The following is a 24,856-nucleotide window of genomic DNA, read 5'->3' as shown; positions in this document are numbered from 1 at the left end:
CCTAAAATATCCTTTTTAGGATACTCAAAACCCCCCCCCCCCCCCAATTTCTGGCCCCCAAACCACCTCATTTTAACCCCAATTCTCCCCTTATGGCCCCAAAATCTCTATTTTATCCCAAACTCCCCTTTTTTGGGTCATTCCCCCTTTGCAAGGTGACCCCACTTTCTGGTGCCCCAAAATCCTCTCATTTCACCCCAAAACTCCCCTTTTTTGTGCCCTGCCCACCTCCATTTTCTGCCCTAAATCCCTCATTCTACCCCAAAATCCCCTTTTTGGGCCTTTCCCCCTCTGCATGAGATGACCCCCATTTTTTAGTCCCCAAATCACCTCATATCACCCCAAATATCTTGGTTTTTTGTGGCCTTTCCACCCCTCTTTTTCACCCCCCCAAATGTGATGCCACTTGTTGGCCCCAAAATTGCCTTGTTTCACCCCAAAACCCCTTTTTTGGGCCTATCTCCCCTTTTTTTACCCCTCCCACAACATTACCCCACTTTTTGCTACCCAAATCACATAATTTCATCCGAGAAGTCTCTTTTGGCGCCTGCCCTTCCCCCTCAGCATATCATCCCAATTTTCAGCCCCAAAATCTCCTCATTTCACACAAAAATGCCTTTTTTTGGGCCTTCTGCCACTCTTTTTGTCCCCACAATGAAGCGACCCAACTTTTTAGCCCCCTAAACGGCCTCGTTTTGCCCTAAAACACAAACGGTTGAAGCCCAACCTTTCATTTATCCAAAAATTTCTCTTTTTTTTCCCTCAAAACACTCCAGAGCCCCCAAAATTCCCATTTTTCACCCAAAACCCCTCACAGGCCTGGAATTCTTCCTCATGTGACCACAGCGGAGGCAGGTGGTCTGCACTGGGTTTACTGGTGACCCACCCCCCCCCCCATACTGGTCATACTGGTGCAACAACCCCCTCTCATTCCTGTACCCTTCCCTCAGCCCATTTTTGGGTCATTTTGTCGTGTTTTCCGCTCATCTACCTCACCCCTTTACAAGCCAGCGAGGTTTCGGGGTGAATTCTTGTGTGTTCTGGTTCGAGAGGGTGGGGAAGGCGTTTGTTTTGCGGGGAAATTGTTAAAAGGCGCGGGAAAAAAAAAACAAAACAAAACAAAAAACAACCTAAAATTTAAGAAATAAAAGCGTGGCTGCTGCGCGCCACTCCCCAAAATGGCGGCCGGCTCGCCACACTCAAGATGGCGACGGCGGCGCCACGCCCAAAATGGCGGCCCCGCCCCCGCACACCCAATGGGGGCGTTCCGTCCTTCCCAAAATGGCGCCCCTCGCCCTTCCCAAGATGGCGGCGCGAACGCGGCCAAAATGGCGCCCGGGCCCCGCCCTCTCCCCTCCCCGTTTCCCGCGTTTGAATAAAACTTTCCCGGGCGGCCCGGAGCGCGCAGAGGCCGCGGCGGCGGCGGCAGCACCGGCCCGGGGCCGGCAGCGGCGGCGGCGACCGGGCGGCGGCGGAGGAGCGGCCGCGAGAAGCGCTGGGCCTTGCCGGGGCGGGCTGCGGCCTAGTCGGGAGGTGGCGGTGGGGGGGGCGCAGGCCTCGCGGCGTCCCGCAGGCCTCGGGGGGGTCCCGCCGGCCTTGTGGGGGTGTCGGCGACTTTTTGGGGGTCCCCAAAGCTTTTAGGGGTTTCCCGGGGATCTTTGGGGGGGGTCTCGGAGACCCCACAGCGCGAGGGGAGGGGGAGGCCGGGACCCCACGGCCGCTGGGAGGGGACCCCGGGCCCTGCGGCGCTTTTGGGGATCCCCACACGCTATAGGGGAGGGGACACCCTGTGGGCGCATTTTTGGGGGGCTCTGGGCCCTGTAAAGCCTCGGGGAGGGGGTCACAGTGCCCTGGTGACCCTTGGAGAGGTCTCCCTACTCATCTTGGTCTTTTTGGGGGAGGTCTCAGGCTCTCATCAATACCTGAGGGGGATCCCAAGTCTCCGCAGGCCTTTTTGGGGTGCCCCCGGCCCATACAGGTTTTTTTGGGGGGTTCTGCTCCCCAGTTATCCCTCAGGGCCCTCCGCAGGCCGCCATTTGGGGGGGCTTTGGGGGTGTTTATAGGGGAGCAGCCTAGGAGTTGATTTTGGGGGTTTTTTTTTCAGTTTTTTTTTTTTTTTTTTTTGAGGGAGTTGTCTGGGGGGTGTTTTGGGGGTGTTTTTGAGGCCGTTTTTGTGGTTTTGCTGAGGGTGTTCTGGGGGGGTTTTGAGGCTGTTTCTGGGGTTTTTTTAGGCTGTTTTGGAGATCTTTTTGAGGCTGCCTTTGGAGTGTTCTTGAGGGTATTTTTTGGTTTTTTGTTTTTTTTTTTTATTTTCCCTTGAGGGGATTTTCGGGGGTCTGGCGGGCAGCGCGCGGATGTCCCGGGCCGGGGGGGGTCGCGGGGGTCCGTAGGGTCGGGGGTCGCCCCGGGGGCCCGGCCATGGCCTCGGTGCCCGTGTACTGCCTGTGCCGCCTGCCCTACGACGTGACCCGCTTCATGATCGAGTGCGATGGCTGCCAGGACTGGTTCCATGGCAGGTGCGACTGGGAGCACTGGGGGGCACCGGGGGAGGGGCTGGGATGGGACTGGGGGGGGCTGGGATGGTGCTGGGGGGGACTGGGAGGCATCTGGAGGGTGCTGGGGGGGACTGGGAGGGACTGGGGGGTACTGGGAGGCACTGGGACAAGTCTGGGAGGTACTGGGAGGCATCTGGAGGGTGCTGGGGGGGGGACTGGGAGAGGACTGGGAGGGACTGGGGGTACTGGGAGGCATCTGGAGGGTGCTGGGGGGGACTGGGAGAGGACTGGGGGAGGACTGGGAGGGACTGGGGGTACTGGGAGGCACTGGGACAAGTCTGGGAGGTACTGGGAGGCATCTGGAGGGTGCTGGGGGGTACTGGAAGGCACTGGGGGAGGACTGGGAGGGACTGGGGGTACTGGGAGGCATCTGGAGGGTGCTGGGGGGGACTGGGAGAGGACTGGGAGGGACTGGGGGTACTGGGAGGCACTGGGGGAGGACTGGGAGACGTCTGGGAAGGACTGGGACAAGTCTGGGAGGTACTGGGAAGCATCTGGAGGGTGCTGGAGAGGACTGGGAGGCACTGGGGGAGGACTGGGAGGGACTGGGGGTACTGGGAGGCACTGGGAAGGACTGGGACAAGTCTGGGAGGTACTGGGAGGCATCTGGAGGGTGCGGGGGGGGACTGGGAGCAGTCCAGGGTTACTGGAAGGGACTTGAGGGGGTACTGGGAAGGACTGGGAGAAGCCTGGGTGGTACTGGAGGGCACTGGGAGAAGTTTGGGGGGTCTACAGGGTACTGGGAGGAACTGGGAGGTACAAAGAGAGTTCTGCGGTGTGATGGGGGTTACTGGGGAGGGGTCTGGTGGTTACTGGGAGGCACTGGGGGTTACTGGGGAGGTGTCTGGTGGTTACTGGGAGGCACTGGGGGTTACTGGGGAGGGGTCTGGTGGTTACTGGGAGGCACTGGGGGTTACTGGGAGGCACTGGGAGTTACTGGGGAGGGGTCTGGTGGTTACTGGGAGGCATTGGGGGTTACTGGGGAGGTGTCTGGTGGTTACTGGGAGGCACTGGGGGTTACTGGGAGGCACTGGGAGTTACTGGGGAGGTGTCTGGTGGTTACTGGGGTGTCCCCACAGCTGCGTGGGGGTGGAGGAGGAGGCGGCGGCGGAGATCGACCTGTACCACTGCCCCCAGTGCGCCGTGCTCAGGGGGCCTTCCGTCAGTGAGTGGGACTGGGGGGACTGGGGGGACTGGGATGGGGGGACAGAGGCTCTCTGTCAGTGGCTGGCACTGGGAGGGACTGGGATGCACTGGGATGGGGGAAGGGGAGATGCTCTGGGCTCCTTGTGGCTCCCTCCGTGTTCCTCTGTCCCCAGTTCCCTGTGCGTCCCCGCCGTGTCCCCGTGCGTCCCCGCCGTGTCCCCGTGTGTCCCCACCGTGTCCCCCTGTCCCCACCGTGTCCCCCTGTCCCTGTGTGTCCCCACCGTGTCCCCCTGTCCCCACCGTGTCCCCCTGTCCCCGTGCGTCCCCGCCGTGTCCCCGTGTGTCCCCACTGTGTCCCCCTGTCCCCACCGTGTCCCCCTGTCCCTGTGTGTCCCCACCGTGTCCCCCTGTCCCTGTGTGTCCCCCTGTCCCTGTGTGTCCCCACCGTGTCCCCCTGTCCCCACCGTGTCCCCCTGTCCCTGTGTGTCCCCACCGTGTCCCCCTGTCCCTGTGTGTCCCCCTGTCCCTGTGTGTCCCCACCGTGTCCCCCTGTCCCTGTGTGTCCCCCTGTCCCTGTGTGTCCCCACCGTGTCCCCCTGTCCCTGTGTGTCCCCACCGTGTCCCCCTGTCCCTGTGTGTCCCCACCGTGTCCCCCTGTCCCTGTGTGTCCCCCTGTCCCTGTGTGTCCCCACCGTGTCCCCCTGTCCCTGTGTGTCCCCACCGTGTCCCCCTGTCCCTGTGTGTCCCCACCGTGTCCCCCTGTCCCTGTGTGTCCCCACCGTGTCCCCCTGTCCCCACCGTGTCCCCCTGTCCCGCAGTGAAGCGGCGCCGTGGCCCAGCCAAGGCCCCGGAGCAGGACCCCGGCCGTCCGGCCCGCACCGGCAGTGCCCAGTTCATCCGGGAGCTGCGGGGCCGCACCTTCCCCAGGTGAGGGCAGGGGCAGGTGTGGGTCGGTGCCAGGTGAGGGCAGGGGCAGCAGGCTGGGCTCAGTGCCAGGTGTGGGTCAGTGCCAGGTGTGGGTCAGTGCCAGGTGTGGGTCAGTCTTGGTGAGGGTCAGTGTGGCTGTACCCCTGGCACAGGTGAGGGTCAGTCCGGCTGTACCCCTGGCACGGGTGAGGGTCAGTCCGGCTGTACCCTGGCACAGGTGAGGGTCAGTCCGGCTGTACCCCTGGCACAGGTGAGGGTCAGTGTGGCTGTACCCCTGGCACAGGTGAGGGTCAGTCCGGCTGTACCCCTGGCACAGGTGAGGGTCAGTGTGGGTGTACCCCTGGCACAGGTGAGGGTCAGTGTGGCTGTACCCTGGCACAGGTGAGGGTCAGTCCGGCTGTACCCCTGGCACAGGTGAGGGTCAGTGTGGCTGTACCCCTGGCACAGGTGAGGGTCAGTGTGGCTGTACCCCTGGCACAGGTGAGGGTCAGTGTGGCTGTACCCCTGGCACAGGTGAGGGTCAGTGTGGCTGTACCCTGGCACAGGTGAGGGTCAGTCCGGCTGTACCCTGGCACAGGTGAGGGTCAGTGTGGCTGTACCCTGGCACAGGTGAGGGTCAGTCCGGCTGTACCCTGGCACAGGTGTGGGTCGGTGCCAGGTGTGGGTCAGTCTTGGTGAGGGTCAGTCCGGCTGTACCCCTGGCACAGGTGAGGGTCAGTCCGGCTGTACCCCTGGCACAGGTGAGGGTCAGTGTGGCTGTACCCCTGGCACAGGTGAGGGTCAGTCCGGCTGTACCCTGGCACGGGTGAGGGTCAGTGTGGGTGTACCCCTGGCACAGGTGAGGGTCAGTCCGGCTGTACCCCTGGCACAGGTGAGGGTCAGTCCGGCTGTACCCCTGGCACAGGTGAGGGTCAGTGTGGCTGTACCCCTGGCACAGGTGAGGGTCAGTCCGGCTGTACCCGTGGCACGGGTGAGGGTCAGTCCGGCTGTACCCCTGGCACAGGTGAGGGTCAGTCCGGCTGTACCCCTGGCACAGGTGAGGGTCAGTCCGGCTGTACCCTGGCACAGGTGAGGGTCAGTGTGGCTGTACCCCTGGCACAGGTGAGGGTCAGTCCGGCTGTACCCCTGGCACGGGTGAGGGTCAGTCCGGCTGTACCCGTGGCACGGGTGAGGGTCAGTCCGGCTGTACCCTGGCACAGGTGAGGGTCAGTGCCAGTGGCAGTCGGTTCTGGGTGATGTTGGTCAGTCCAGGGGGTGTTGCTCACTCCCAGGGGTCTCACCCTCCTGCACTGTCCCCCAGCATGGACCAGGTGCTGCTGTGGCCCAGCCAACGTTCAGGGGTTGGGGGTCCCTGTGGGGGTCAGGGGGTCCCTGTGGGGGTCTGGGGTCACTCCTGGGGGTCTCACCCCCCTGCTCTGCCCCCCCAGTGCGGACAAGGTGCTGCTGTGGCCTAGCAAATGCTCAGGGGTTGGGTGATCCCTGTGGGGGTCCCTGTAGGAATTGGGGGGTCCCTGTGGGGGTCCCTATGGGGGTCCTGGGTCACTCCTGGGGGGGTCTCATCCCTCCCACCCTGCCCCCAGCGCGGACGAGGTGCTGCTGCGGCCCAGCGGGGCCCAGCTGACCGTGGAGTACCTGGAGGAGAACAGCTTCAGCGTGCCCATCCTGGTGGCACGGCACGAGGGGCTGGGCATGACCCTGCCCCCGCCGTCCTTCACCCCCCGCGACGTCCTGCACCACGTCGGTCAGTCTGGGGGGGGCCGGGGGGCTTTTTGGGGGGGCTGGGGGCATCGGGGTGTCCCCAGGACCCCACAGTAGAGGCAGAGTTCCCCCATAACTTCATCCCCTTGTTAGTATGCTACACGGTATTGGGGGGTCCTGGGGGGACGGGTGAGGGTCCAGAGGGTCCCTGTTCAGGGTTTGGGGTGCACAGGAAAGTTTGGGGGGGATTTTTGGGATCCCCCAGCTGTTTTCAGGGTGCTCAGGGAGATTTTGGGATGCACATGGAGGTTTGGGGGGTGGGGGGGGAGTTTGGTGTCTCCCAGCTGGTTTTGGGGTGTGCAGGGAGGTTTTGGGGGATTACTGGGGTCGCCCTAGCCGTTTTTGGGGTGCTCAGGCAGTTTTGGGGCGCACAGGGGCTGACAAGGTGGTGGCCGTGCTGGACGTGGGCCGCCAGGCCGAGCTGCGCATGCGCCTCGGGGACTTCGTGGCCTACCTGGGGGGGCCCCGGCGCGAGCGCGTCCTCAGCGTCACCGGCCTGGAGTTCTCGGACACGCGGTGGGTCCCAGTGACTCCCAGTTCTCCCAGTCCTTCCCAGTACTCCCAGTTCTCCCAGTCCTTCCCAGTACTCCCAGTCCTTCCCAATGACTCCCAGTTCTCCCAGTCCTTCCCAGCACTCCCAGTCCCTCCTTTTGCCTCCCAGTAGTGCCCGGTCCCTGCCAGTGTTATCGGTGCTTCCCAGTCCCTCTCAGTGCTCCAAGTCTTTCCCAGTGCCTCCCCTCCTGCTTCCTCCAACCACAGGGACCCCCAAAATCCCAAATCCTTCCCCTCCTTCTCCTCCAATCACAGGGATCCCCAAAATCCTGGATCATCCCCGCCAACGACCCCCAAAATCCCAGATCCTGCCCCTCCTCGGCATCCCCCACTGCATCCTCTCCACCCTGGGGTACCCCAAACCCACGCGGAGGTTCCCCAGCCCCTGACCCCCCATTTTTGGGGTGCCCCAGGCTGTCGAACCTGGTGCAGACCCCACGGATCGTGCGGAAGCTCTCGTGGGTGGAGAACCTGTGGCCGGGGGAGTCGGCGCGGGAGCGGCCGAGCGTGCAGAAATTCTGCCTGATGGGGGCCAAGGACAGCTACAGCGACTTCCACATCGACTGCGGGGGCACCTCGGCCTGGTACCACGTGCTCAAGGTATGAGGGGGGGTTTGTGGGAGGTTTTGGGGGGCTTATAGGGGTTTTGGGAGGAGTTACAGGGTTGGGGGTATTGGGGCTGGGGGTGTTGGGCCACACGGACTTCCACATCGACTGCGGGGGCACCTTGGCCTTGTATCTCGTGCTCAGGGTACGAGGAGGAGTTTGTAGGGGATTTGGGGGTTGTAGAGAGGGTTTGGGGGGTTTTAGAGGGGGTTTGGGCGATTTTTGGGGGAACCGAACCTGGCACTCTTACCTGCCCCGCGTGTCCCCCTCACCTGCCCTCACCTGTGCCCCAGGGCGAGCAGATCTTTTACCTGGCGCGTCCCTCGGCCGCCAACCTGGCGCTGTTCGAGGCCTGGAGCAGCTCCCGGAACCAGCCCGAGCTCTTCTTCGGGGACCAGGTGGATCGGTGCTTCCGGTGCCACCTGCGCCAGGGCCAGACCCTCTTCATCCCCACAGGTGAGGGGGGGCTCGGGGACACCTGGGCACAATCTCCGTGCCCCCTGTGCCAGACCCCAAACACATCCCCAGTGTCACCTGTGCCAAGGAGAGACACCCCCAGTGTCATCTGTGCCAGACCCCAAACACACCCCCAGTGTCACCTGTGTCACCTGTGCAAGGGACAGGGACCCCCAGTGCCACCTGTGCCACCTGTGCCAGACCCCAAACACATCCCCAGTGTCACCTGTGCAAGGGACAGAGACCCCCAGTGCCACCTGTGCCACCTGTGCCAGACCCCAAACTCATCCCCAGTGTCACCTGTGCCAGGGACAGGGACCCCCAGTGCCACCTGTGTTACCTGTGCCAGACCCCAAACTCATCCCCAGTGTCACCTGTGCAAGGGACAGGGACCCCCAGTGCCACCTGTGTTACTGTGCCAGACCCCAAACTCATCCCCAGTGTCACCTGTGCAAGGGACAGGGACCCCCAGTGCCACCTGTGTTACTGTGCCAGACCCCAAACTCATCCCCAGTGTCACCTGTGCCAAGGAGAGACACCCCCAGTGCCACCTGTGCCAGACCCCAAACACATCCCCAGTGTCACCTGTGCAAGGGACAGAGACCCCCAGTGCCACCTGTGCCACCTGTGCCAGACCCCAAACACACCCCCAGCGTCGCCTGTGTCACCAGGTGAGCGTTTGGTGGCCTCGGGGACCCCCCCCCCAGTGTCTCCTGGTGGGGATGGGGGTCAGTCAAGGGCTCCCAGTAACTCCCAGTAACTCCCAGTAACACCCAAACTTCCTTAACACCCCCCAACGAGCCGCTCCTTTTCCAGTGGATCCCAGTGCCCCTCCCAGTGCTCCCAGTTCTCCCAGTTGCTCGTGCCTGTCCCAGTCCCCCCAGTTGCCCCAGTTCCCTGTGCCTGTCCCCAGGCTGGATCCACGCCGTGCTGACCCCCGTGGACTCGCTGGCCTTTGGGGGGCATTTCCTGCACAGCCTCAACATCGGCATGCAGCTCAGGTGGGCTGTGGGGGGGGTGGTGGGGGGGCTTTGGGGGTTTTGACCGGGTTTTGGGGGTGTTTGGGGGCGTTTTTGGGGAGGGCTTGAGGGAAATGGAGGGGAGTGTGGGAGGGTTTGGGGGGAGGGGGGCTGGGTGAGAGTTTGGGGGTGCCAGGAGAGTTTTAGGGGGCCTTCAGCCCAGCAGGTGTTGTGGGGTGCCTGTGGCCCCCCCCAAATCCCCTCCTGAGCCCCAAAACCCCCCCAGGGCGTACGAGCTGCAGCGCCGCCTCAACACCCCCGACCTGGCCAAGTTCCCCAATTTCGAGACCATCTGCTGGTACGTGGGGAGGCACCTGCTGGACACCTTCCGAGGTGGGTGCCCCTCCTGGGGGGCTGGGGGGGCTTAAAACCCACCTGGGCGGGCTTAAAATCTCTCTGGGGGGGGGGTCTGGGAACCCACTTGGGGGGTTTAAACCCACCTGGGGGGGCTGGGAACCCACTTGGGGGGTTTAAACCTGTCTAGGGGGGCTGGGAATCCATCTGGGGGGATTTTAACCCACCTGGGGGGGCTGGGAACCCACTTGGGGGGGTTTAAACCTGTCTGGGGGGGTTTAAACCCACCTGGGGGGGCTGGGAACCCACTTGGGGGGGTTTAAACCTGTCTGGGGGGGTTTAAACCCACCTGGGGGGGCTGGGAACCCACTTGGGGGGGTTTAAACCTGTCTAGGGGGGCTGGGAATCCATCTGGGGGGATTTTAACCCACCTGGGGGGGCTGGGAACCCACTTGGGGGGGGGTTTAAACCCATCTGGGGGGGCTGGGAACCCACTTGGGGGGGTTTAAACTCTTCTGGGGGGGGTTTAAACCCACTTGGGGGGGTTTAAACCTGTCTGGGGGGGTTTAAACACATCTGAGGGGGCTCTAAACCCATCCCGGGGGGTTTAAACCCAACTTAGGGGGCTTTGAACTTATCTGGGGGGGCTTTAAACCTAACTGGGAGGGTTTAAACCCAACTTAGGGGGCTTTGAACTTATCTGGGGGGGCTTTAAACCTAACTGGGAGGGTTTAAACCCGACTGAGGGGGCTTGGGGGGCTGCAAACCCATCGGGTGGGGGCTTTAAACCTATCTGGGGGGGGGTTGGGGAATCCCCAAACTCCCCCCAGGAGGGTTCTGGGATGGGGGGGGGTCCCATCCCCAAATTTGGGGATGTCCCTGAGTTTCCCATCCTGATTTTTGGGGTGTCCCTGTGGTTCCCATCCCAACCTGTGGATTTTGGGGCGCAGGGCTGCGGGAGAACCGCCGGCACCCCGCAGCCTATTTGGTGCTGGGAGCCCGAGCCCTGACCGGGGCCTTCCGAGCCTGGACCCGCCGAGAGGTTTGGGGGGGGTCCCGAGGGGTTTTGGGGGGGCTTCAATGGGATTTTGGGAGGGTCCCGAGAGGTTTTGGGGGGGTTCAAAAAGACTTTGGGAGGGTTCTGAGGGATTTTGGGGTGTCCAGAGGGATTCTGGGGAGGCGGGGTTCAAAAGGATTTTGGGGGGGTCCCGAGCGGTTTTGGGGGGGGTGTTCAATGGGATTTTGGGAGGGTCCCGAGAGGTTTTGGGGTGTCCAGAGGGATTCTGGGGGGGAGGGGGGGTTCAAAAGAATTTTGGGGGGGTCCAAAGGAATTTGGGAGCGTTTCAAGGGTTTTTTTTATGGGGCTCAAAGCAATTTTGGGGGGGTTCTGAGGGATTTTGGGGGGCTCTGGGGGGACGCAGGGGTGGGAGGTTTTGTTGGGGGAGGTTTTGGGGTTCCCCGGGTTTGGGGTCCCCCTGATTTTAACCCTTTCCCCCCCACCCCCATTTTAACCCTTTTCCCCCCCCCGCCCCAGGTCCTGGCAGAGCATGAGCAGGAGATCCCCGAGACCGTCCGGCCGGGGCAGCTGGTCAAGGAACTGGGCAGGGAGATCCGGCTGGCAGAGGTGAACTGGGAGCACTGGGAGGGACTGGGGAGGACTGGAGGGGCACTGGGAACAGCTGGGGGGGGCACTGAGATGGAATGGGGGGGCACCGGGAGTGACTGCGGGGGGACTGGGGGGCACTGGGGTGGAACGAGGGCGCACTGGGAGGGAGTTGAAGTGCACTGGGAAGGGACTGGGAGCAACTGGGGGAACTGGGGAGCCACTGGGAGGGGTACTGGGGGTACTGGGAGGGGTTCCGAGAAGGTTTTAGGGTTACTGGGAGGAACTGGGACATACTGGGAGCTCTGTATCCCTTCCCCACAGGAGCTGTTCCAGCAGAGCACGGGGATGTCGGGGACCCCCTTCGGGCCCCCCTGGGGGGTCCCAGCCCCCAAAAAAGGGGGGCCCCGCAAGCCTCCCCCCAACTCCCGCGCCTCCGACGAGGGGGGAACCCCAAACCCCCCCCCGGCCCCCCCTGAGGAGGATGAGGAGGTGAGGGGAGACTGGGAGCTACTGGGAGGGACTGGGAGGAACAGGGGGGGGGCACTGGGGGAGGGGTGGATTTGGGGGGATGGGGAGGGTGGATATGGGGGTCCCCTCCCCCCAAATCTTGAGGTGTCCCCCCCAGGTTGACCCCCCCAGCTCCAGCCCGGAGGAGACGGACCCCGACTCCGAGGGGGACCCCCAGATCCTGCTGGCCAACGGGGGGGCTCGGTGAGGAATGGGGAGCACTGGGGGGTTTGGGGGGGCACTGGGGGATTTTGGGGGGTCTGAGAGAGGATTTTGGGGGGGGGTCCTAGGGGGGTTTAGGGGGCTGGAGGGACTTGGGAGGAATCCAAAGGGTTTTGGCGGGGGGGCACTGGAGGGGTCCCAAAGGGAATTTAGGGGGGGCTGAGAGTGTTCTGAGGTGAATTTGGGGGGTCCTAGAGGGGTTTGGGGGATGGATTTTGGGGCTCATGGGGATCCCAGAGGAGTTTGGTGGGGGGGCTGGAGGGGTTCTGGGATGGTTTTGGGGGTTCAGGGGAGTTTGGGGGGTCAGGGAGGGGTCCCAAAGGGGTTTGGGGGGGTCCCCCTGACGCCCCTCCCCCTCAGGCCCCGCCGCAGCCGCCCCGGGGGGCTCTGGGGGTCCCGGCCCCCCCCATCCCCCCCCTGCTCCCCCCCCAGCTCCCCCCTGGACCTGGACTCGGAGGAGGAGCTGCAGATCGACGAGACCCCCCCGCGGCGGGGCCCGCGCCGCCTGCCCCGTGGGTACCCCAGAAACATCCCCCAAACATCCCCAAAGCAACCCCAAAACATCCCAAAAACAACCCCAAAACAACCCCAAAAACAGCTCGGAAACCACCCTGAACCTGACCCCAAAAATGCCCCACTGCCTGCCCTGTAGGTACCCCAAAACATCCCAAAACCAGCCCCAAAATGTCTCCAAAACTACCCCAAACCTGGCCCTAAAACACCCCCTAGGACACCCCAAAATCTAGCCCCACAGCTGTCCCGAAACATCCCTAAAATGACCCCAATCCCCCCCAAACCCTCATTTCTGGGGTCTGACCCCAATCCCCGTCCTTGGGGTGTTCCCCCAATCCCCATTCCCGGGGTGACCACAGTCCCTGTTTTTGGGGTGACCCCAATCCCATTTTTGGGGTGACCCCAGTCCCTGTTTTTGGGGTGACCCCAATCCCATTTTTGGGGTGACCCCAATCCTGATTTCTGGGGTGACCCCAATTCCCAATCCCGTTTTTGGGGTGTCCCCAGGGCTCCCCCGGAAGCTGCCCCGGGCCAAGCCCTGCTCCGACCCCAACCGGGTGCGGGAGCCAGGAGAGGTCGACTTTGACATCGAGGTGGGTCTGGGGGCGACCCCGGGGGGGTTCTGGGGGGCTCTGGGGAGGTTAAGGGAACTGGGGGTGTCCTGGGGGGCTTTTGGGGGGGTTTTTGGGGGATCCATGGGGGTATTAGGGGGAATTTTGGGGGGCTCTAGGGGTTTTGGTGGGGTTTAAGGGAACTGGGGGTGTCCTGGGGGCTTTTGGGGGGGTTTTTGGGGGATCCATGGGGGGATTTTGGGGGGCTCTGGGGGTTTTGGTGGGGTTTAAGGGAACTGGGGGTGTCCTGGGGGGGCTTTTGGGGGGGTTTTTGGGGGATCCATGGGGGTATTAGGGGGGATTTTGGGGGGCTCTGGGGGTTTTGGTGGGGTTTAAGGGAACTGGGGGTGTCCTGGGGGGCTTTTGGGGGGGACACCCTGAAAACAGAGATTGGAGGGTTTTGGGGTTTTGGGGGGGATGTTTCTGATCTCCTGCACCCCAGGAGGATTGCAACACAGACTGGGGTTGTTTTTGGGGTATTTTGGGATATTTTTGAGGTGATTTTGGTTATTTTTGGATGTTTCTGATGCCTTTTTCCCCAGGAGGATTACACCACGGACTGGGGTGGCTTTTGGGGTGTTTTTGGGATGTTTTGTGTATTTTTGGGGTGTTTTTGGGGTGTTTCTGACCCCCTGATCCCCAGGAGGATTACACCACGGACTGAGGTTGTTTTTGGGGTGTTTTTGGGGTGGTTTTTGGGGTGTTTCTGACCCCTTGATCCCCCGGAGCATTACACCACGGACTGGGGTTGTTTTTGGGGTGTTTTTGGGGTGTTTTTGGGGTGTTTTTGGGGTGTTTCTGACGCCCTGATCCCCAGGAGCATTACACCACGGACTGGGGTTGTTTTTGGGGTGTTTTTGGGGTGGTTTTTGGGGTGTTTCTGACCCCTTGATCCCCCGGAGCATTACACCACGGACTGGGGTTGTTTTTGGGGTGTTTTTGGGGTGTTTTTGGGGTGTTTCTGACGCCCTGATCCCCAGGAGCATTACACCACGGACTGGGGTGTTTTTGGGGTGGTTTTGGGGTGTTTTTGGGGTGTTTCTGACCCCCTGATCCACAGGAGGATTACACCACGGACGAGGAGGACGAGGGGGGCGCGGGGGGCAGCGCCGGGATCCTGGACCTGCTCAAGGCCAGCCGGCAAGTGGGGGGCTCCGAGTACCCCCAGCTCAGGTTTGGGGGGGCCTGGGGGGCTGGGCTGGGTTTGAGGGGTCTGGGAGGGATCCCTGGGGGATTTTGGGGGGCAGCTGTGGGGCTGGGGTTGGGTTTTGGGATTCCCTGGGGGTTATTTGGGGTCATGGGTTGGGTTTTGGGGGTCTCTGGGGGACTTTGAGCAGGAGCTGGGCTGGATTTGGGGGTCCCCATGGCTGGGGGAGGGATTTGAGGGGCTTTTGGGGGGCTCCCCAAATGTTTTGGGAGGGCTGTGCTTGGGTTTTGGGGTCCCGGGGAGCTTTAAGGGGATGCTGGGCTGATTTTGGGGATCCCCAGATATCTGGGGGGGTCCCCAGGTGCTTTTGGGGGAGCTGGGGTTTGGCTTGCGGGGGTTCCTGGGGGTTATTTGGGGTCAGGCATTGGGTTTTGGGGTTATTTGGGGTCCCAGGTTGTGTTTTGGGGTGGTCCCTGGGGGTTATTTGGGTTCCCTGGGGGTTATTTGGGGTCCTGGGTTGGGTTTTGGGGTTCCTGGGGGTTATTTGGGGTCAGGCATTGGGGTTTGGGGTTATTTGGGGTCCCAGGTTGTGTTTTGGGGTGGTCCCTGGGGGTTATTTGGGTTCCCTGGGGGTTATTTGGGTTCCTGGCTTGGGTTTTGGGGTTCCTGGGGGTTATTTGGGGTCCTGGGTTGGGTTTTGGGGTTTCTGGGGGTTATTTGGGGTTGGGTTTTGGGGTTATTTGGGGTCCCAGGTTGTGTTTTGGGGTGGTCCCTGGGGGTTATTTGGATTCCCTGGGGGTTATTTGGGTTCCCGGGTTGGGTTTTGCAGTTCCTGGGGGTTATTTGGGGTCAGGCGTTGGGGTTTTGGGGTTATTTGGGGTTCCTGGGGAGTTCTGGGGGTCATTTCTGTGGCTGGGCTCACTTTGCCCCTCTCCATCTCCTTTTGGGGCTGTCTCTCCTCAATTTGAGGATCCTGAATGTGCCGTGACCCCCCCCAAACCCCCATTTTCCCCCTTTTTTTCCCTTTTTTTCCCCCCAGCGAGGCCCCCGCCTCCCCCAGCACGCGTGAGGCCATCCAGGGCATGCTCTGTATGGCCAACCTGCCCGCGGGGACCCCCCTGGGACCCCCAAACTGGTGGGGAGGGGGCGGGGGCACCGAAAGGGGGGGTCCTGGGGGGTCTGGGGGGCCCCGCAGAGCCCCCCCCGCCCCCCGGAGCACCGACAGCGAGGCCGAGGGGAGCCTGGACGAGCAGGACAGCCTGGGGGCCTGCTTCAAGGACGCTGAGTACAGTGAGTGTGACCCCAAAAACACCCCAAAAAACACCCCAAAACCACCCCAAAACCACCCTGCTTCAAGGATGCTGAGTACAGTGAGTGTGACCCCAAAAAACACCCCAAAACCACCCCAAAACCACCCTGCTTCAAGGACACTGAGTACAGTGAGTGTGACCCCAAAAAACACCCCAAAAAACACCCCAAAAAATATCCCAAAACCACTCTGCTTCAAGGACGCTGAGTACAGTGAGTGTGACCCCAAAAAACACCCCAAAAAATATCCCAAAACCACTCTGCTTCAAGGACGCTGAGTACAGTGAGTGTGACCCCAAAAACCACCCCAAAAAACACCCCAAAAAACATCCTAAAAATCATCCCAAAAAACATCCCAAAACCACCCTGCTTCAAGGATGCTGAGTACAGTGAGTGTGACCCCAAAAACACCCCAAAAACCACCCCAAAACATCCTAAAAAACACCCCAAAACCACCCCAAAACCACCCTGCTTCAAGGATGCTGAGTACAGTGAGTGTGACCCCAAAACCACCCCAAAAAACATCCCAAAACATCCCAAAAACCACCCCAAAAAACACCCCAAAACCACCGTGCTTCAAGGACGCTGAGTACAGTGAGTGTGACCCCAAAAACACCCCAAAAAACACCCCAAAACATCCCAAAAAACATCCCAAAAAACACCCCAAAACCACCCCAAAAAACACGCCAAAACACCCCAAAATCACCCTGCTTCAAGGATGCTGAGTACAGTGAGTGTGACACCAAAAAACACCCCAAAACATCCCAAAAAAATCCTAAAAAACATCCCAAAAAACACCCCAAAACACCCCAAAAAACACCCCAAAACCACCCTGCTTCAAGGATGCTGAGTACAGTGAGCGTGACCCCCAAAACATCCTAAAAATACCCCCAAAAGCGCCCCCAAAAACACACAAAATATCGCAGAAATACCCCAAAAGCCCCCAAAATCACCTCAGAGCACCCCAAAAACACTCCCAGGCCGTGGTGGAATCCTCCTGAACTCCCCTTTTCCTGCCCCCAGGACCCCCCTGAACCCCATTTTTTCTGTCCCAATTCCCCCCCCAGTTTACCCCTCGCTGGAGTCGGACGAGGATGACCCCGCCCTAAAATCGCTCCCCAAAAAGAAGAAGGTGACGGACGACGCCCCCTGGAGCCCCAAAGGTTTGGGGGGGGTCCTCGGGGGGGGGGGGGGGGGGAGGGTTTGGGAGGAAATTCGGAGATTTTGGGGGTCCCTGGGGCAGGACGGGGTGGTTTGGGGTGAGTTTTGGGGGGTTTTTAGGAAGTGTGGGGGATTTGAGGGGACCTGGGGTGGGATTTGGGGTCCCTGGGGATCCCCAGCTCCCATTCCTTCGGGGCAGGGGCTGATTTGGGGTCCCTCCTGCCTTGTTTGGAGTCTGATTTTGGGGTGTCCCCTATTTGTTTCATGTTCTGATTTTGGGGTGTCCCCCTTTGCCTTGGCTGACTCTGGGGTGTCCCCCTTTATTTGAGCTCTGATTTTGAGGCGTCCCCCTTGCTCCATGCTCTGATTTTGGGGTGTCCCGCTTTGTCCTGTCTGATTTTGGGGTGTCTCCCATTTGTTCCATGCTCGGATTTTGGGGTGTCCCCCCATTCAGTGTCTGATTTTGGGGTGTCCCCTTTGCTTCTATGTCAGATTTTGTGGTATCCACCTTTATTTGTGCCCTGATTTTGGGGTGTCCCCCTTTGCCATGTTTGACTTTGGGGTGTCCCCCTTTATTCCATGTTGGATTTTGGGGTGTCCCCCCCTGTTCCATGTTTGATTTTGGGGTGTTCCTCCTGTTCCGTTTCTGACTTTGGGGTGTCCCCCTTTATTCCATGTTGGATTTTGGGGTGTCCCCTTTGCCATATCTGATTTTGGGGTGTCCCCCCTGTTCTGTGTCTGACTTTGGGGTGTCCCCCTTTATTCCATGTTGGATTTTGGGGTGTCCCCCCTGTTCCGTGTCTGATTTTGGGGTGTCCCCCTTTATTCCATGTCTGACTTTGGGGTGTCCCCCTTTATTCTATGTTTGATTTTGGGGTGTCCCCCTTTATTCCATGTTGGATTTTGGGGTGTCCCCCCTGTTCCGTGTCTGACTTTGGGGTGTCCCCCTTTATTCCGTGTTTGATTTTGGGGTGTCCCCTTTGCTATGTCTGACTTTGGGGTGTCCCCCTTTATTCCCTGTTTCGTTTTGGGGTGTCCCCCTTTATTCCATGTTGGATTTTGGGGTGTCCCCTTTATTCCATGTCTGATTTTGGGGTGTCCCCCTTTATTCCATGTTGGATTTTGGGGTGTCCCCCCTGTTCCGTGTCTGACTTTGGGGTGTCCCCCTTTATTCCATGTTGGATTTTGGGGTGTCCCCCCTGTTCCGTGTCTGACTTTGGGGTGTCCCCAGCCCGGGTGACGCCGTCGCTGCCCCGGCAGAGCCGCCCGGTGCGGGAGGGGACGCGCGTGGCCTCGGTGGAGACCGGGCTGGCAGCAGCCGCTGCCAAACTGGCCCAGCAGGTGAACTGGGAGCACTGGGAGGAACTGGGAGGGATGGTTTGGGGTCTGGGGGGGGCGGGGTGGGGGCATTTTGGGGGGTCCGGGGAGGGTTTGAGGCGAGTTCAGGAGGTTTTGGGGGTGATTTTGGGGGTGATTTTGGGATTGTCGGGGGAGGGGGGGGATTTGGGGCTTCCAAACTGGCCCAGCAGGTGAACTGGGAGCACTGGGAGGAACTGGGAGGAACGGTGGGGAGAACGGCAGGGGGGAGATTTGGGGTTTGGTGGGGGGAGGGAGTTCAGGGGGGTTGGAGTGATGAGATCCCCTCAAACTCCTCTTTAGACCTACAGCACCCCCCAAACACCCCCATAAATCCCCCCAGACCCCCCAAACTCCCCCATAAATCCCCCTCAGATGCCCCAAACTCCCCCATAAATCCCCCTCAGATGCCCCAAACTCCCCCATAAACCTCCCTCAGACCCCCAAACTCCCCCATAAATCCTCTTCTGACCCCCACAAAACCCCTGTGACCCCATTAAACCCCCACAAATCCCTCTCCAATCCCCCTAAACCCCCCCATAAATCCCCACCTGACCCCTCAGACCCCCCCAAACTCCCCCACAAATCCCCCCAAACTCCCCTATAAATCCCCCTCAGACCCCCCCAAACTCCCCCATAAATTCCCATAAATCCCCCTCAGACCCCCCAAACTCCCCCATAAATCCCCCTCAGTCCCCCCAAACTCCCCTATAAATCCCCCTCAGACCCCCCAAACTCCCCCATAAATTCCCCCCAAACCCCCCCAAATCCCCCTCAGACCCCCAAACTCCCCCATAATTCCCCCTCAGACCCCCCAAACTCCCCCATAAATCCACCCCCAACCCTCCCAAATCCCCATAAATCCCCCTCAGACCCCCCAAACTCCCCCATAAATTCCCCCCAAACCCCCATAATTCCCCCTCAGACCCCCCAAACCCCCATAAATCCACCGCCGACCCCCCCAAACCCCCCCAAATCCCCCTCAGACCCCAGAAACCCCATAATTCCCCCTCAGACCCCCCAAACTCCCCCATAAATTCCCATAAATCCCCCTCAGACCCCCCAAACTCCCCCATAAATTCCCATAAATCCCCCTCAGACCCCCCAAACTCCCCCATAAATTCCCCCCGACCCCCCAAACCCCCATAATTCTCCCTCAGACCCCCCAAACTCCCCCATAAATCCACCCCCGCCGACCCCCCAGGAGCACCGGAAGCTGCAGCGCAGGAAGGGCCCTGCCAAGCGCCGCCCCCCCTCGCCCCCCTCCCCCGAGGAAGAAGAGGAGGAGGAAGAAGAGGAGGAGGAGGAAGATGAGGAAGACGAAGACCCCGAAGCCGAGCCCGAGGGGGACGCGGAGCCTGAGGCGGAGCTGGGGGGGGGCGAAGCCGAGGCCGAGCCCCCGCCGGAGCCCCCCCCGGAGCCGCCGTACCCCCCCAGCCTGGCTGACCACGAGTACACGGCGCGGCCGGGGGGGCCGGGACCCCTCCCCGGGGCTCAGCCCGGCCGCGCCCCCACCCCCATGGCCCCGGGGGTGTTCCTGAGCCAGCGCCGGGGGCCCCCCGGAACGGCCCCCCCCAGCCACGGTGAGGGGTTTGGGGGGGTCCGAGGGGATTTTGGGGATATCGGAGGGGATTTGGGGAGGCTGCCCAGGGGAGTTTTTTTTGGGGGGGGGGGTCTGAGGGGATTTGGGGCGATTTGTATGGGGCTTGGGGGGTTTTTGGGGGGGGTCTCGGTGCTGTAGGGGGGTTTTGGGCAGGGTCTGAGGGGATTTGGGGGGATTTGTATGGGGCTTGGGGGGTTTTTGGGGGGGGTCTCGGTGCTGTAGGGGGGTTTTGGGCAGGGTCCGAGGGGATTTGGGGGGATTTGTATGGGGCTTGGGGGGTTTTTAGGGGGGGTCTCGGTGCTGTAGGGGGGTTTTGGGCAGGGTCTCAGGGGATTTGGGGGGGATTTGTATGGGGCTTGGGGGGTCTTTGGGGGGGTCTCGGTGCTGTAGGGGGGTTTTGGGCAGGGTCTGAGGGGATTTGGGGGGGTTCAGGGGGAGCTGAGTGGTTTTGAGGAGGGTTTGGGTTGGTCTGAGGGGTTTTTGGGGGTTGTCTGCGTATCTGGGGGGGTCTGATGTGATTTTCGGGGGGATCCGGGGTGGTTTTGGGGAGGGGTCTCTGTCCCCCCAGTCCCGGTGACATTCTGCCCCGCCCGCAGGGAAGCGCCCCCGGAAGGGTTTGGCCACAGCCAAGCAGCGCCTGGGCCGCATCCTCAAAATCCACCGCAACGGGAAACTGCTGCTCTGAGGGCGGGGCCGGCCACGCCCTGCCAGGCTCGGCCCACTGCAGGCTGAACAATGAACTATGGGCGGGGCTGCTGCAGAAAGGGGGCGGGGCACGACAGGACCACACCCATCAGAACATGCTCGCTAAAAAGGCGTGGCTTGTTGTAGGCCCCACCCCTTGAGGTGTGGCTCCACCTGACCCCTCTGGGGCCACGCCCACGATGCGGAGTCATCTGAGACCACGCCGTATCACAGTCCAAGCCACGCCCACTGGTCATGTAGGGTAAAATGGGCACGGTAACCTCAAACCACGCCCACATAGCTAAAAAACCACGCCCACAGAGGGTGGAGCTGAATCCTGGCTCTGCCCACCACGGTTCCCGCCTTCCCATTGGTGTGGATGGAAAGGAGGCGGGGCTTTCCCATTTCCCGCCTCCAGGAGCTCAGGCGATTGGACAAGCCCCGCCCCACAGCTGCGGGAGGGGCGGAGCCATCTTTCCGCTGGGTTTTTTTTTTTTTTTTTTGTTCCCCCCCCAAAGTGTTTTCAGGTTGATTGATGGGGCGGGGCCGCTTCCTATTGGCTGCCCCTGTTTTGTAGGCGTGTCCGGAGGCCGCGGCCCCGCCCCCCCTCCTTTTGTATTTGTAGAATAAAAAAAAGGAAAAAAAAAGAAAAAACCCGAAATTGGTGAAAAATGCCCCGGGCAGGGTCACGTGCTCCCCCTCAGCGCGCGCCGCCGGCCAGCTCTCGCGAGACCTCGCGCTTCCCTCAGGCAGCGCTCCTCCGACATCCTGTCCGCCGGCCGAGGAGGGCGATCTCCAATCTCGCGAGATTTGGAGCCGCTCGCCGCCGGCGCTCTCTCGCGAGATCCGCGCGCGCGCCGCCGCCGCCGCCGCCGCCGTTCCCGCCGCTGAGGCAGCGGCCGCGCTCCCCCCGCCCTGCCTCCCCCACCCGCGGCGGGGCCGCTCTCCCGTTGCCGCTCTCGCTTCTCTCTCTCTCTCTCTCCCCCTCGCTCCGCGCGCCTCTCGCGAGGCTTCGGGGCCGCGCTGCCGCCAGCGCCTCGCGAGATCTCGCTCTCATCAGCGTGCCGGTGAGTGCCGGTGCTTGAGGGAACGGCATGGGGCCCGCGGCCTGCGAGGGGAGCGGGGGGTTGAGCCGCTGTGTGGCGGGCAGGGCCTTCCACCCCTTCACCGTCAGCCCCCCCTCCCTTCCCCCTCCTCCCGGTACGAGGCGGGATCCGTGAGGGACCGCCTCCCCTCCCCCACGCTCCTCACGAAGTCTCGCGAGGCTTGTCCATGCTCCCCCCCCTGCTGCTAGGCGCGCTCTCGCGAGACTTGGCCGCCGCGCCTCTCGCGTTTCCATTGGCTGCCGCCGGCGTTGTCCCACCCCCACGCTATCCCCCGCGGCACCGCCTCCTCCCGTCCCGCCGGCTGCTCTCGCGGGATTTGCGGCGGCTCTCGCGGGATCTCGGGCCGCGGCCAGGGCTCAGTGTAAGATGGCGGCGGCGGCAGCGGCGGGACGGGCCCGGGCCGGGCTCTAACCCCCCCCTGCTCTCCCCGCCCGCTCAAGGTACCGGGGCCGGCGGGGCGGGGGGCTCGGCCCGGTGCCGCTGCGGGGCCCGCGGCATGGGGGGGGATGGCGCCCGGCTCCGTCATGAGGGGCCCGCCCCCCCCCCCCACTCCCCGGCGGCCCCCCGTGATTTGGGGGCTCCTTTCCTTCTCTCACGGCCCCACTTGCCCCGGCCCTTGCGGCCTCCCCCGGTACAGGCCCCCTTTGCGGGGACTCAGGCCCTCCCGAGATTTGGAGTGTTCGGCCGCCCCTCCACCTCAATTTAGCTTTCTCACGTCTTTAAGGTCCCCCGTATTTTAGGGCTATTTTCTGTGGTGGTCATTATTTAGGAATCCCAGCCTCATTTCCACTCCCCCGCAATCCCCTCCCATCACTCAGGGTCCCCCTCATCGGTTTCCCGACATTTGGGGGACCCCTTTAGCGGCCCCCCCCTTCCCCATCCTCTAGGCCGTGCTTCCCGCAGCTCCCCGGGATTTAGGACCCCCACCCTTCCTTCAGATCCTCTAGGACTTGGGGGTTCCCCTCATTGCTTCCTTAGCACACATTTTTCTGTTCGCATTTTTTTTCACGTTTTATGGCGATTCTGGGCTGTCACTTCCCACCCTCAAGGTCCCCCACGCTGCGGTTTGGGGGATCCCTTGTTGGGATAGCCCCCCCATCATTCGGCCGCTCGCACGGGACCCCCCAAACCCCCCAGTATTTCACACCCCCTCCCCAATTCCCCCCCCACCAGCAGCTCCCGGCTCCCTCCCCCTCGCAGCGACCGGCCGGGCCGAGGATGGACTGGGAGTGATTCCCGGTAAGGGCTCCCCGCGTTCGAACCGGGCAGGGGGGGCAGCCTCAAAACCTCCCCGGGGGGGGGGGGCGGCGCGGGAGAATTTTTTTTTGGGGAAGGGGGGGTGTCTCACTTCGGGAAGGTTTTTTTTTTTGGGGGGGGAAAACGGGCTGGAAGCTTCAAGCTTATTTTTGACGCCTCCCCCCGGGGGGCGGTGGGGGGGACACCCCCAAAACGGCCCCCCCCAAAGTGATGCGTCACTGTCACCGAACCGGCCGGGCCGGCGGGGGCGGGGGGGGGGGGGCACCGGGGGGGGAGCCCCGGCACGCGGCAGCCTCAGCCCTTAATTACCGCCCGTAATTACAGCCTTTAATTACAGCCCCTCGTCATCCCCCCCGCGGGGTTAATTGGGGTGGGGGGGCAGTGGGGTTTGGGGGGGCTCCCGGCGACCCCCCCCCCCCGGGCACGGCGGGGTTTTGCACATTCATTGTTCAGCCGGTGCCGCGACGTCATCGGGCCGCGGCCGCCGCGGCGCCTGTCGGGACAGCGAGGCCCTGTCGGGACAGCGGGGCCCTGTCGGGACAGCGGGGCCCTGTCGGGACAGCCGGGCCCTGTCGGGACGCGGGACATCCCGAGGCGGCGGGGCTTTGGCCCGTGGCGGGGGGGGCCACGTCCCGGGGCCCTGTCGGGACAGGGAGGCCCTGTCGGGACAGGGAGGCTCTGTCGGGACAGGCGGGGAGCGGGGTTTGACCCGTTGTGGGGGGGGCAGCCCAGGTGTGACCCCCTCCCCCCTCCCCCCTTCCCCCTCCCCCCCACGTGTGGCCGCAGGCGGAGCACGAGGACCGGAACCCCCAAAATGAAAGTGGATCGGACGAAACTGAAGAAAACCCCCACGGAGGCGGTGAGGGGCTGGGGACAGTCAGGGAGGGTTTGGGGACAGTCAGGGAGGGATGGGGGACACTCGGGAAGAGTTTGGGGACACTCGGGAAGGGTTTGGGGACACTCGGGAAGGGTTTGGGCACACTCAGGGAGGGTTTGGGGACAGTCAGGAAGGGTTTTGGGGACAGTCAGGGAGGGTTTGGGGACACTCGGGAAGGGTTTGGGGACACTCAGGGAGGGTTTGGGGACAGTCAGGGAGGGTTTGGGGACACTCGGGAAGGGTTTGGGGACAGTCAGGAAGGGTTTGGGGGACAGTCAGGGAGGGTTTGGGGACACTCGGGAAGGGTTTGGGGACAGTCAGGGAGGGTTTGGGGACAGTCAGGGAGGGTTTGGGGACAGTCAGGGAGGGTTTGGGGACAGTCAGGAAGGGTTTGGGGACACTCGGGAAGGGTTTGGGGACAGTCAGGGAGGGTTTGGGGACACTCAGGAAGGGGTTGGGGACAGTCAGGGAGGGTTTGGGGACACTCAGGGAGGGTTTGGGGACACCCTGGGGGGGGAATTGGAGATGTCTGGGGGGAGTGGGGGACATTGAGGGGGGAATGGAGGGTTTTGGGGACATCGAGGGGTGTTGGGGACACTCAGGGAGTGTTGGGGGGAGTTAGAGACATTTGGGGGGCGGGGGCATTGGGAGGGGAATGAGGAGGGGTTTGGGGACATTGAGGGGTGTTGGGGACGCGAGGAGGGGGCCGCGTTGAGTTCCGTGCGTCCCTCAGCCCGCTGACTGCCGGGCCCTCATCGAGAAGCTGAAAGGCTGCAGCGATGAGCAGCTGGTGACAGAGCTGCAGCAGATCAAGACATGGAACATTGGGAAGGTGGGAGGGGTCCCAAAACCGGGGTGGGGGGCCTAAAACCTAGGGGGGGGGTCCCCAAAACCTGGGGAGCCCTGAGACACGTAGGAATTTCCCAAGGGCTTGTCCACAGTTTGTCAGGGTGGTGCTGAGCTTGTCCCCAAACTGGCCATTGCCCCGGGGGGGTGTCACCCTGGAGCACCCCCAAATCACACGGAACACCCCCAGAGTGGCAGGGGGGGTACCCCAGAGTGGTCCTGAAATGAGGGGGCGTCCCTGCTTTCAGCTGAAAACCCCTTGAGCCCTTGGGTGGGGCAGTTCTGGAGTTTTCTGGAGGTTTGGAAATGTGGGGGGCTTTCTACATTTCCTGCAGCGCACCCCAATGTTAGCCCCCCCCCCGCACTTTTTATTTACCTTTCCCCAAATTGGGGAGTGGGGGGTGGGCTCACCAGCATCTTCACAGCCACGAGTCCCCGTTTCCTCCCCATCCTGGAGCCGTTTGGGTGCAAATTTTCTCTCACAGACTCCTAGAACTTTAAGGAGGAACCCCAATATGCCTAAAACCAGTGGGGGGAGCACCCTGTAGACCCCAAAATATGCGGGGAGTATCTCAGTTTTCCCCCAAACACCTGGGGAGGACCCAAATTCCTCTCAGCCTCCAAAACTCCCATTTTTTTTGCCCTGTGTTGAGGAAGGGGCTCAGCTGCTATCTGAGCAGGCTGGGCTGGGATATTGGGGTTTCTCCTTGGAGTTCTGAGGGTCCCCCCTGGGATATGG

At 62.1% G+C, this 24,856-nt stretch overlaps 2 protein-coding genes across 5 annotated transcripts in view; both read left to right on the top strand.

Moving 5' to 3' along the window:
- The first annotated feature begins 2,284 nt into the window (after positions 1-2,284).
- On the top strand, positions 2,285-20,685 carry PHF8 (PHD finger protein 8). Of its 4 annotated transcripts, XM_068178647.1 has the most exons (22): positions 2,285-2,516; positions 3,635-3,720; positions 4,520-4,628; positions 6,056-6,065; positions 6,219-6,369; positions 6,761-6,902; positions 7,352-7,538; positions 7,838-8,000; positions 8,914-9,001; positions 9,246-9,352; positions 10,264-10,355; positions 10,848-10,937; positions 11,241-11,408; positions 11,545-11,630; positions 12,009-12,160; positions 12,669-12,754; positions 13,833-13,945; positions 14,959-15,209; positions 16,295-16,390; positions 17,620-17,729; positions 18,949-19,327; positions 19,944-20,685. In XM_068178647.1, exons 1-22 carry the CDS (start codon positions 2,419-2,421, stop codon positions 20,030-20,032), a joined length of 2,853 nt encoding a protein of 950 aa, XP_068034748.1. In that variant the 5' UTR covers positions 2,285-2,418; the 3' UTR covers positions 20,033-20,685. The 4 variants fall into 4 exon arrangements, with proteins under 4 accessions (XP_068034748.1, XP_068034749.1, XP_068034747.1 ...); XM_068178648.1 differs by lacking the exon at positions 6,056-6,065 and having other exon boundaries at positions 6,209-6,369; positions 13,833-13,912; XM_068178646.1 differs by lacking the exon at positions 6,056-6,065 and having other exon boundaries at positions 2,286-2,516; positions 6,209-6,369.
- Positions 20,686-20,968: 283 nt separating this feature from the next.
- The window catches only part of HUWE1 (HECT, UBA and WWE domain containing E3 ubiquitin protein ligase 1), a 63,739-nt gene continuing 59,851 nt past the window's right edge, over positions 20,969-24,856 (top strand). The window contains 4 exon segments of the mRNA XM_068178683.1: positions 20,969-21,098; positions 22,311-22,376; positions 23,181-23,253; positions 24,005-24,103. Coding sequence (XP_068034784.1) covers positions 23,209-23,253; positions 24,005-24,103 — 144 coding nt within the window. The 5' untranslated portion in view covers positions 20,969-21,098; positions 22,311-22,376; positions 23,181-23,208.

The sequence above is a fragment of the Anomalospiza imberbis genome, unplaced genomic scaffold (assembly GCF_031753505.1).
Source record: "Anomalospiza imberbis isolate Cuckoo-Finch-1a 21T00152 unplaced genomic scaffold, ASM3175350v1 scaffold_52, whole genome shotgun sequence".
Classification (NCBI taxonomy): domain Eukaryota; kingdom Metazoa; phylum Chordata; class Aves; order Passeriformes; family Viduidae; genus Anomalospiza; species Anomalospiza imberbis.
Note: the sequence above shows the minus strand (reverse complement) of the source record. Positions and strands in the feature narration are given on the sequence as shown.